The 12,500-nt window shown below is 46.9% G+C and overlaps 1 protein-coding gene across 1 annotated transcript in view; it reads left to right on the top strand.

The window, feature by feature from the left end:
• The window catches only part of LOC129835660 (circularly permutated Ras protein 1-like), a 30,985-nt gene that overhangs the window by 11,127 nt on the left and 7,358 nt on the right, over nucleotides 1-12,500 (top strand). The window contains exons 4-8 of the mRNA XM_055901379.1: nucleotides 868-960; nucleotides 1,108-1,208; nucleotides 1,792-2,004; nucleotides 2,369-2,419; nucleotides 5,691-5,780. Coding sequence (XP_055757354.1) covers nucleotides 868-960; nucleotides 1,108-1,208; nucleotides 1,792-2,004; nucleotides 2,369-2,419; nucleotides 5,691-5,780 — 548 coding nt within the window. The remainder of the gene's footprint in view (nucleotides 1-867; nucleotides 961-1,107; nucleotides 1,209-1,791; nucleotides 2,005-2,368; nucleotides 2,420-5,690; nucleotides 5,781-12,500) is intronic.

Genomic DNA, 12,500 nt, shown 5'->3' with positions numbered 1-12,500 from the left:
GGGTTAGGGTTAGGGGATAGGGTTATTGTTAGGGGCTAGGGTTATGGTTTGGGGCTAGGGTTAGGGTTAAGGGTTAAGGGTTAAGGGTTAGGGTTAGGGTTAGGGTTTGGGGTTTGGGTCTAGGGTTATGGTTAGGGTTAGGGTTAGGGTTTGGGTTTGGGGTTAGGGCTTGGGGCTAGGGCTGGGTTTGGGGCTAGGGTTATGGTTAGGGGCTAGGGTTAGGGCTAGGGTTATGGTTAGGGGATAGGGTTATGGTTAGGTGCTGGGTTTGGGGCTAGGGTTATGGTTAGGTGCTGGGTTTGGGGCTAGGGTTATGGTTAGGGTTAGGGTTAGGGTTAGGGTTAGGGTTAGGGTTAGGGTTTGGGGTTTGGGTCTAGGGTTATGGTTAGGGTTAGGGTTAGGGTTTGGGTTTGGGGTTAGGGCTTGGGGCTAGGGCTGGGTTTGGGGCTAGGGTTATGGTTAGGGGCTAGGGTTAGGGTTAGGGTTGGGGCTAGGGTTATGGTTAGGGGCTAGGGTTATGGTTAGGTGCTGGGTTTGGGGCTAGGGTTATGGTTAGGTGCTGGGTTTGGGGCTAGGGTTATGGTTAGGGGCTAGGGTTATGGTTAGGGGCTAGGGCTGGGTTTGGGGCTAGGGTTATGGTTTGGGGCTAGGGTTATGGTTAGGGTTTGGGGTTAATGTTAACGTTAGGGTTAGGGGTTAGGATTTTGAATGGGATTGAATTGTGTGTCCCCACAAGGTTAGTTAAACAAGACCGTGTGTGTGTGTGTGTGTGTGTGTGTGTGTGTGTGTGTGTGTGTGTGTGTGTGTGTGTGTGTGTGTGTGTGTGTGTGTGTGTGTGTGTGTGTGTGTGTGTGTGTGTATTCTCAGGTGTGGAAGGCCAAGGAGAGCAGAGCATCAGGCTGAAGGCTAATGTTAACGTTCTCTCTCTCAGTGTTGGACGTCTGGTAGACATGAGTAGAGGTACACACACACACACACACACACACACACACACACACACACACACACACACACACACACACACACACACACACACACACACACACACACACACACACACACACACACACACACACACACATAATTCTCTCGCCCTCCACTCCACAGCATCTGGCATCCAGAGCACTCAGAGTCCTGTGAAGCATTGTGGGAGATGTAGTGCTGCCCTGTCCTCCCTGAGCTCTGTACAAAGCACACAGGATACTGCCGTGAGTTTACACTCTCTCTCTCTCTCTCTCTCTCTCTCTCTCTCTCTCTCTCTCTCTCTCTCTCTCTCTCTGTCTCTCTCTTTCCATCTCTCTCTCCATCTGCATCTCACACACTGTCTCTCTCTCTCAATTCAATTCAATTCAAGGGGCTTTATTGCCATGGGAAACATATGTTAACATTGCCAAAGTAAGTGAGGTAGATAATATACATAAGTGAAATAAACAATAAAAATGAACAACAGTTAACATTACACTCACAGAAGTTCCAAAGGAATAAAGATATTTCAAATGTCCTATTATGTCAATATATAGTGTTGTAACGATATACAAATAGTTAAAGTACAAAAGCATAAATATGGGTTGTATTTACAATGGTGTGTGTTCTTCACTGGTTGACCTTTTCTCTCTTGCTGCTGTGAAGTCTCCCTCTCTCTCTCTCTCTCTCTCTCTCACACACTGTCTCTCTCTCTCTCGCACTCTCTCTCTCTCTTTCACTCTCCCCTTCACCCTTTCCTGTCTCTCAATTCAATAAGTGAAGTTCAGTTATCTTGTTGACTAGTAGTTATGCTCTCTCTCTCTCAAGGTGTGGCAGTGTGAGTTCTGTGGTCTCCAGAACAACTTGTCTACCCCAGACCTGAGAGTTGGTTCCAAGGTGGGCCCGAAGGTTAGAGGAGCTCCTAGAGGGAGAGATGTGATCTACCTCCCCCGTCAGACTGACCAGGACTACGAGAACCTGGAAGATGTCATGGTGGTCTTCTGTGTTGACATATCTGGGAGCATGAGCGCCACCTCTGAGGTGTGTTGTCTGTCTGTCTGTCTGTCTGTCTGTCTGTCTGTCTGTCTGTCTGTCTGTCTGTCTGTCTGTCTGGGTGTCCGTCTGTCTCTCCATCTGTCTGTCTGTCTGTCTGTCTGTCTGTCTGTCTGTCTGTCTGTCTGTCTGGGTGTCCGTCTGGGTGTCCGTCTGTCTGTCTGTCTGTCTGTCTGTCTGTCTGTCTGTCTGTCCGTCCGTCTGGGTGTCTGTCTGTCTGTCTGTCTGTCTGTCCGTCCGTCCGTCCGTCCGTCCGTCCGTCCGTCCGTCCGTCCGTCCGTCCGTCCGTCTGTCTGTCTACCAGCTGTATCTCTATCCCATTGCATCTATATTTTCTATATTTTCTTCCCAGGTCTCCCCAGGGAATGCTATGAGGTCACCAACCTATGTCTCCAGACTCCAGGTGCGTTGTTCCAGTGTTCAGATTCTCTACTTCTATAAGAGGGACTAGTCTATTTCAAATCAAACTTTATTGCTCGCATACACATTTCCGCAGATGTTATTGGTTGTGCAGTGATATGCTTAAGTTACTAGCTCATAACAATGCAGTTAAATGTCAAAGAAGTACACAAAATAATTACATTTGAAAATAAAACATATCTATGTGAAAAATTAAGAAATCAAGAAACGTCAGAACGAATCTAATTATCAACCCAAATAGCATGATGGTAATAGAAGCTGTTCAACAGTCTGATGGTGATGGAAGCTGTTCAAGAGTCTGATGGTAATAGAAGCTGTTCAACAGTCTGATGGTGATAGAAGCTGTTCAACAGTCTGATGGTAATAGAAGCTGTTCAACAGTCTGATGGTGATAGAAGCTGTTCAACAGTCTGATGGTAATAGAAGCTGTTCAAGAGTCTGATGGTAATAGAAGCTGTTCAACAGTCTGATGGTAATAGAAACTGTTCAACAGTCTGATGGTAATAGAAGCTGTTCAAGAGTCTGATGGTGATGGAAGCTGTTCAACAGTCTGATGGTGATAGAAGCTGTTCAACAGTCTGATGGTAATAGAAGCTGTTCAACAGTCTGATGGTGATAGAAGCTGTTCAACAGTCTGATGGTAATAGAAACTGTTCAACAGTCTGATGGTGATAGAAGCTGTTCAACAGTCTGATGGTAATAGAAGCTGTTCAACAGTCTGATGGTAATAGAAGCTGTTCAACAGTCTGATGGTAATAGAAGCTGTTCAACAGTCTGATGGTAATAGAAGCTGTTCAACAGTCTGATGGTGATAGAAGCTGTTCAACAGTCTGATGGTGATAGAAGCTGTTCAACAGTCTGATGGTGATAGAAGCTGTTCAACAGTCTCATGGTGATAGAAGCTGTTCAAGAGTCTGATGGTGATAGAAGCTGTTCAACAGTCTGATGGTAATAGAAGCTGTTCAACAGTCTGATGGTAATAGAAGCTGTTCAACAGTCTGATGGTGATAGAAGCTGTTTAACAGTCTGATGGTAATAGAAGCTGTTCAACAGTCTGATGGTAAAAGAAGCTGTTTAACAGTCTGATGGTAATAGAAGCTGTTTAACAGTCTTTAACAAGCTGTGTTTTTAGTGTCTCGGTCTTAGCTGTGATGCACCTGTACTGTCTCAGTCTGTCAGTCGGTAGCCGAGTGAAGAGTCTGTGGCTTCGGACTAATGACTTTATGTCCTTATGATCTTCTTGGTTAATGTCCTGGAGGGCAGGCAGCGATTCTTCAGTAATGCGTTGGGCTGACCACACCACCCTCTGAAGAGCCCTGCGGTTGAGGGTGCTGCAGTTGTCGTACCAGGCGGTGATGCCCAACAGAATGATCTCAATGGTACATCTGTAAAAGTTGTTTAAGGGTCTAAGGGGCCGTGCCGAATTTCTTCAGCCTCCTGTGGTTGTAGAGGCGCTACTTGTGCCCTCACCAAGGTGTGGTGAAAGTTCATTTCAGGTCCTCAGTGATGTGTACGCCGAGGAACTTTAAGCTTTTGACCCTATCCACAGGGGCCCTGTCGATGAGGATGGGGGCGTGGTCTCTCTTCTGTCTACTGTAGTCCACGATCGGCCCGTTTGTTTTGTTGGCGTTGAGTGAGAGGTTATTTTCCTGGCACCACTCCGCCAGGGCCCTCACCTCCTCCCAGTTGGCTGTCTTGTCATTGTTGGTAGTCAGGCCTACCACCGTCGTGTCGGCAGCGAACTTGATGATTGAGTTGGAGTCGTGCGTGACCACGCAGTCGTGGGTGAACAGGGAGTAATGGAGGGTGCTGAGCACACATGCCTGGGCCACCTTGTTCAAGATCTGCGTGGCGAAGGTAGGTGTTGTTGCCTATCCTCCCCACCTGTGGTCAGCCCGTCAGGAAATGTAGGACCCAGTTGAACAGGGAGGAGTTCAGGCCCAAGACCCTGAGCTCAGTAACGAGCTCGGAGGTTCAATTAATGCTGAGCTGTAGTTGATACACAGCATTCTCACATAGGTATTCCTCTTGTCCAGGTGTGATAGGGGCAGTGTGCAGGGCGATGGCGATTGTGTTGTCCATGGATCTGTTGGGGCGGGTTTGCAAATTGTAGTGGGGTCAAGGGGGTCGGGTATATGGTGGAGGTGATATGGTCTTTGACTAGCCTTTCAAAGAACTTCAGAAGTTGACAGAAGTGAGTGCTACGGGGCGATAGTCATTTAGTTCAGTTACTTTTGCCTGCTTGGGTACAGGAACAATGGTGGCCCTCTTGAAGCAAGTGGGGGGGGGATATGTTTCGCTTGTCTGGGAGTGAGGCGTCTGTGTCCGCCACGTGGCTGCTTTTCCCTTTATAATCTGTGATTGTCTGAAATCCCTGCCACGTGGTTTCTTGTGTCTGAGCCGTTGGACTCCACATTGTCCCTGTACTGTCTTTTTTTGCCTTGCGGAAGTCATAGGTGGTCTGTTTGTACTCGTCCATGTTTCTAGCAACAGGGCGGACATCTTGTTCCATCACTTCAGATGGAATGCAGGAAAAGAAATTCCACAAATTAACTCTTAATAAGGCACACCTGTTAATTTAAATGCATCCCAGGTGACTACATCATAAAGCTGGTTGAGACAATGCGAATCTCAAATATAAAATATTTTTTGATTTGTTTAACACTTTTTTGGGTTACTACATGATTCCATATGTGTTATTTCATAGTGTTGATGTCTTCACTATTAAACCCTTGAATGAGTAGGTGTTCTAAAACTTTTGACTTGCAATGTATACAAAAGTATGTGGACACCCCTTAAAATGAGCGGATTCGGGGAAGGCCCTTCCTGTTTCAGCATGACAATGCCCCTCGTGCACAAAGCCAGGTCCATACAGAAATGGTTTGTCGAGATCAGTGTGGCAGAACTTGACTAGACTGCACAGAGCCCTGACCTCAACCCCATCAAACACCTTCGGGATGAATTGGAACGCTGACTGCGAGCCAGGCCTAATCGCCCCAACATCAGTACCTGACCTCACTAATGCTCTTCTGGCTGAATGGAAGCAAGTCCCCACAGCAATATTCCAACATCTAGTGGAAAGCCTTCCCAGAAGAGTGGAGGCTGTTATAGCAGCAAAGGGGGGACCAACTCCATATTAAGGCCCATGATTTTGGAATTCGATGTTTGACGAGCAGGTGTCCACATACTTTTGGTAACGTAGTGTATGCCAATGCTCTCTCTCTCTCTCTCTCTCTCTCTCTCTCTCTGTGTAGAGTATTCAGGATGCCCTCCAGAGGGCGCTGTCCTCTATGCTGCAGACCTCACCTCACCGCAGAGTTGCCATGGTTACCTTCAATGACCAGGTACTGATTGATTTTTGGGAGAGAATTTGGAGGAAGAGAGGGAGGGAAACAGGTCCTGTTGTGACAGAAATTGTACATTTTTGAAACCATTATTTAGAATTTTTATCACGGGGACTCACCCTATAGGACTCACCCTATAGGACTCACCCTATAGGACTCACCCTATAGGACTCACCCTATAGCACTCACCCTATAGGACTCACCCTATAGCACTCACCCTATAGCACTCACCCTATAGGACTCACCCTATAGGACTCACCCTATAGGACTCACCCTATACTAACTTCACATATAACATTAATCCTCCCCCTAACGTTAAAGGAAAACGCCCCGTTTTCAAGATATTGGACTTTCAAGAAGCAAAGTGTTACAAAGCAAAGATGTAATCTAGTTGTGTTTCTTCAAATTCCAACATCTTGTATGTTCCAATATCTTGTTGTGGCCCAAACCACAGGGGAACTGCAACAAAGAGAGACAAAGAAGCTCAGGATTATAACACTGTCTCTCTTCCCTTTTGATGTAGTGTAAGATACGAGTTATAAGAGTTGTGTTACTAACTAGGTCTCCTACGTTTTGTTGACGTTGAGGGAGAGGTTATTTTCCTGGCACCACTCCGCCAGGGCCCTCACATCCTCCCTGTAGGTTGTCTCGTCATTGTTGGTAATCAGGCCACCGCTGTGTCGTCTGCAAACTTAATGACTGAGTTGGAGGCGTGCGTGACCACGCAGTCGTGGGTGAACAGGGAGTAGAGGAGGGGAGCTGAGCACACACCATTGTGTGGCCCCTGTGTTGAGGGTCAGCGTAGTGGAGGTGTTGTTGCCTACCTTCACCACCTGGGGGGCGGCCCGTCAGGAAGTCCAGGACCCAGTAGCACAGGGCGGGGTTCAAAGTACAACAAGTATTGTGTCACATTGCCTCAGACCGGTAAAACTACTGGTACCCAGTTGTGTATGACACAGATTCAGTGAACTGTACAAGTGTATTTTCAGTTATGACAAGAGTCCTTTGATAGCATGAATCAACCGTGTACAGAACTATGTTGAGAAACTTACCGTCTGTTGATTCTTTTTGAGATGATTGTAATCAAGAACTGAAGAATGATAGATAGTGGTGAGTGCTTGTGTGCATGCATGCAGGGGTGTGTGTTTGATTGATAGTGTCAACAATGACTAATGATGTCTCTTCCCTTTTCATGTCTATAAAGGTGCGTGAGATTCAAGTTTTGGAGAAGCAATTTATTTTTTATTTTCTGATAAATGATTTCATTGCAATTCAACACCGCTTTACATGACCGGAGACATATTAGCAGGATCGTTAATGGCCATAAAAACAAACTGAGAGCAATAAGAACAACCTCATCTTGAATACATCCATCCAATGTAGGGCTACAAAAACGGGAGACACTTACAGAGCCTTGCAAAGTATTCAGACCCCTTGGTCTTGGCAAAAGTATTCAGACCACTAGGCCTTGCAAAAGTATTCAGACCCCTAGGCAAAAGTATTTAGACCCCTAGGCAAAAGTATTCAGACCCCTAGGCCTTGCAAAAGTATTCAGACCCCTAGGCAAAAGTATTCAGACCCCTTGGCCTTGCAAAAGTATTCAGACCCCTTGGTCTTGGAAAAGTATTCAGACCCCTAGGCAAAAGTATTCAGACCCCTAGGCAAAAGTATTCAGACCCCTAGGCAAAAGTATTCAGACCCCTAGGCAAAAGTATTCAGACCCCTAGGCAAAAGTATTCAGACCCCTAGGCAAAAGTATTCAGACCCCTAGGCAAAAGTATACAGACCCCTAGGCAAAAGTATTCAGACCCCTTGGCAAAAGTATTCAGACCCCTTTGGCAAAAGTATTCAGACCCCTTGGCAAAAGTATTCAGACCCCTTTGGCAAAAGTATTCAGACCCCTTTGGCAAAAGTATTCAGACCCCTTGGCCTTGGAAAAGTATTCAGACCCCTTGGCAAAAGTATTCAGACCCCTAGGCAAAAGTATTCAGACCCCTTGGCCTTGGAAAAGTATTCAGACCCCTTGGCAAAAGTATTCAGACCCCTTGGCCTTGGCAAAGTATTCAGACCCCTTGGCAAAAGTTTTCAGACCCCTTGGCAAAAGTATTCAGACCCTTTGGCCTTGCAAAAGTATTCAGATCCCTTGGCCTTGCAAAAGTATTCAGACCCTTTGGCCTTGCAAAAGTATTCAGACCCCTAGGCCTTGGAAAAGTATTCAGACCCTTTGGCCTTGCAAAGTATTCAGACCCCTAGGCCTTGGAAAAGTATTCAGACCCCTAGGCCTTGGAAAGTATTCAGACCCTTTGGCCTTGCAAAGTATTCAGACCCCTTGGAAAAGTATTCAGACCCTTTGGCCTTGCAAAGTATTCAGACCCCTTGGAAAAGTATTCAGACCCCTTGGCAAAGTATTCAGACCCCTTGGCAAAGTATTCAGACCCCTTGGAAAAGTATTCAGACCCCTTGGAAAAGTATTCAGACCCCTTGGCAAAGTATTCAGACCCTTTGGCCTTGCAAAGTATTCAGACCCCTTGGAAAAGTATTCAGACCCCTTGGCAAAGTATTCAGACCCCTTGGCAAAGTATTCAGACCCCTTGGAAAAGTATTCAGACCCTTTGGCCTTGCAAAGTATTCAGACCCCTTGGAAAAGTATTCAGACCCCTTGGCAAAGTATTCAGACCCCTTGGCAAAAGTATTCAGACCCCTTGGCAAAAGTATTCAGACCCCTTGGCAAAAGTATTCAGACCCCTTGGAAAAGTATTCAGACTCTTTGGCCTTGCAAAGTATTCAGACCCCTTGGCAAAAGTATTCAGACCCCTTGGCAAAGTATTCAGACCCCTTGGAAAAGTATTCAGACCCTTTGGCAAAGTATTCAGACCCTTGGAAAAGTATTCAGACCCCTTGGCAAAAGTATTCAGACCCCTTGGCAAAAGTATTCAGACCCCTTGGCAAAAGTATTCAGACCCCTTGGCAAAAGTATTCAGACCCCTTGGCAAAAGTATTCAGACCCCTTGGCTAAAGTATTCAGACCCCTTTGGCAAAAGTATTCAGACCCCTTGGCAAAAGTATTCAGACCCCTTGGCAAAAGTATTCAGACCCCTTGGCAAAAGTATTCAGACCCCTTGGCAAAAGAATTAAGACCCCTTGGCAAAAGTATTCAGACCCCTTGGCAAAAGTATTCAGACCCCTTTGGCAAAAGTATTCAGACCCCTTGGCAAAAGTATTCAGACCCCTTGGCAAAAGTATTCAGACCCCTTGGCAAAAGTATTCAGACCCCTTGGCAAAAGTATTCAGACCCCTTTGGCAAAAGTATTCAGACCCCTTGACAAAAGTATTCAGACCCCTTGGCAAAAGTATTCAGACCCCTTGGCAAAAGTATTCAAACCCTTTGCATTTCTTCACATTTTGTTGTGTTACAAAGTGGGATAAACATTTGTTTAATTGTCATTTTGTATAATACAATTTGATGAAGCCCAAAATAACCCTGTAATGTCAAATACTATTATATATATTTTTGTTTGATGAATAAAAACGCAATAACTAAAATATAGTCGTTGCATAAGTATTCAGCTCCCTGAGTCAATACATGTTAGAAACACCGTTGGCAGTGATTACAGCTGTGAGGCTTTCTGGGTAAGTCTCTAAGAACTTTGTACACCTCGATTGTGAAACTTGCCCATTATTCTTTTCTAAATTCTTCAAGCTCTGTCAAGATGTTGGGGATCATGGCTAGACAGCACCTGAGCAGTTTCCTTCCTGTCCTGCAGCTCAGTTCAGAGGAAAAAGGGTATCTTTGATGTGTCTTGGTGGTTTAATGCATAATCCACAGCATAATTATGATCTTGACCATGCTTAAATAGATATTAAATATCTGATTTGTTATTGTTACCCATCAACCAATCATTGCCCTTCTTTATGAGGCTTTCGAAAGCTCCCTGGTCTTTGTAGTTGAATTTGTGTTTGAAATTCAATACTTGACTGAGGGACCTTACAGATGTTGTATGTATGAGGACAGAGGAAGGGGTAGTCATTCAAAAATCATGTCTACCCCTATTATTTCACACAGTGAGTCCATGTCACTTATTATGTGATTTCTTAAACCAAATTCTTAAACCAAATTCTACTCCTGAACTAATTTAGGCTTGCCTAAACTAAGGGTCTGAATACTTATGCATCGACTATATTTTAGTAATGAATTTTGTATTCTTAAAAGAAATATGTAGAAAAATCTGTTGTTCTGCCCCCGAACAAGGAAGTTAACCCACTGTTCCTAGGCTGTCATTGAAAATAATATTTTTTTCTTAACTGACTTGCCTAGTTAAATACATGCAAAATAAAAATTTAAAATAAAGACGCGCCGGCTATGTGTGTACCTACCTGTCTACCTCTCTACCTGTCTACCTGTCTACCTGCCTACCTGTCTACCTGCCTACCTGTCTACCTGTCTACCTGCCTACCTGTCTACCTGCCTACCTGTCTACCTGTCTACCTGCCTACCTGCCTACCTGTCTACCTGCCTACCTGTCTACCTGTCTACCTGCCTACCTGTCTACCTGTCTACCTGCCTACCTGTCTACATGTCTACCTGCCTATCTGCCTACCTGTCTACCTGCCTACCTGCCTACCTGTCTACCTGCCTACCTGTCTACCTGTCTACCTGCCTACCTGTCTACCTGTCTACATGCCTACCTGTCTACCTGCCTACCTGTCTACCTCTCTACCTGTCTACCTGCCTAGCTGTCTACCTGTCTACCTGTCTGCCTGCCTATCTGCCTACCTGCCTACCTGTCTACCTGCCTACCTGTCTACCCGCCTACCTGTCTACCCGCCTACCTGTCTACCTGTCTACCTGTCTACCTGCCTACCTGTCTACCTGCCTACCTGTCTACCTGTCTACCTGTCTACCTGCCTACCTGTCTACCTGTCTACCTGCCTACCTGTCCACCTGTCTACCTGCCTACATGTCTACATGTCTATCTGCCTACCTGTCTACCTGCCTAGTTGTCTACATGCCCACCTATCTACCTGCCTAGCTGTCTACCTGCCCACCTGTCTACCTGCCTACCTGTCTACCTGCCTAGCTGTCTACCTGGCTAGCTGTCTACCTACCTACCTGTCTACCTGCCTAGCTGTCTACCTGTCTACCTGCCTAGCTGTCTACCTGCCTACCTGTCTACCTGCCTACCTGTCTACTTGTCTACCTGCCTACCTGTCTACCTGCCTACCTGTCTACCTGTCTACCTGCCTACCTGCCTACCTGTCTACCTGTCTACCTGCCTACCTGTCTACCTGCCTACCTGTCTACCTGCCTACCTGCCTACCTGTCTACCTGTCTACATTCCTACCTGTCTACCTGCCTACCTGCCTACCTGTCTACCTCTCTACCTGTCTACCTGCCTAGCTGTCTACCTGCCTACCTGTCTACCTGTCTGCCTGCCTACCTGTCTACCTGTCTACCTGCCTACCTGCCTACCCGTCTACCTGCCTACCCGCCTACCCGTCTACCTGTCTACCTGCCTACCTGTCTACCTGCCTACCTGTCTACCTGTCTACCTGCCTACCTGTCTACATGTCTACCTGCCTACCTGTCTACCTGCCTACCTGTCTACCTGCCTACCTGTCTACCTGTTTACCTGCCTACCTGTCTACCTGCCTACCTGTCTACATGCCTACCTGTCTACCTGCCTACCTGCCTACCTCTCTACCTGCCTAGCTGTCTACCTGCCTACCTGTCTACCTGTCTGCCTGCCTACCTGCCTACCTGCCTACCTGTCTACCTGCCTACCCGCCTACCTGTCTACCTGCCTACCTGTCTACCTGTCTACCCATCTACCTGCCTACCTGTCTACCTGCCTACCTGTCTACCTGCCTACCTGTCTACCTGCCTACCTGTCTACCTGTCTACCTGCCTACCTGTCCACCTGTCTACCTGCCTACATGTCTACATGTCTATCTGCCTACCTGTCTACCTGCCTACCTGCCTATTTGTCTACCTGCCCACCTATCTACCTGCCTACCTGCCTAGCTGTCTACCTGCCCACCTGTCTACCTGCCTACCTGCCTAGCTGTCTACCTGCCTAGCTGTCTACCTACCTACCTGTCTACCTGCCTAGCTGTCTACCTGCCTAGCTGTCTACCTGTCTACCCGCCTAGCTGTCTACATGCCCACCTGTCTACCTGCCCACCTGTCTACCTGTCTACCTGCCTAGCTGTCTACCTGCCTACCTGTCTACCTGCCTACCTGTCTACCTGCCTAGCTGTCTACCTGCCTAGCTGTCTACCTGTCTACCTGCCTAGCTGTCTACCTGTCTACCTGCCCACCTGTCCACCTGTCTACCTGCCTATCTGTCTACCTGTCTACCTTCCTAGCTGCCTACCTGTCTACCTGCCTATCTGTCTATCTGTCTACCTGCCTAGCTGTCTACCTGTCTACCTGTCTACCTGCCTAGCTGTCTACCTGCCTAGCTGTCTACCTGCCTACCTGTCTACCCGCCTACCTGCCCACCTGTCTACCTGTGCACCTGTCTACCTGTGGCATATTTTCTTTATTGATATGATAATTATCTCTCTCTTGCTCTCTCTGTACGGTGATGGTTCAGGTGTACCAGTCTCTCTGAGGGACCGGGCTATCAATAACACTCCCTCCCCATCCCCTCCCTCCCTCCCTCTCTCCCTCTGTAGGTAGTAGTATATGGTGATGGTTCAGGTGTACCAGTCTCTCTG

The sequence above is a fragment of the Salvelinus fontinalis genome, chromosome 36 (assembly GCF_029448725.1).
Source record: "Salvelinus fontinalis isolate EN_2023a chromosome 36, ASM2944872v1, whole genome shotgun sequence".
Classification (NCBI taxonomy): domain Eukaryota; kingdom Metazoa; phylum Chordata; class Actinopteri; order Salmoniformes; family Salmonidae; genus Salvelinus; species Salvelinus fontinalis.
Note: the sequence above shows the minus strand (reverse complement) of the source record. Positions and strands in the feature narration are given on the sequence as shown.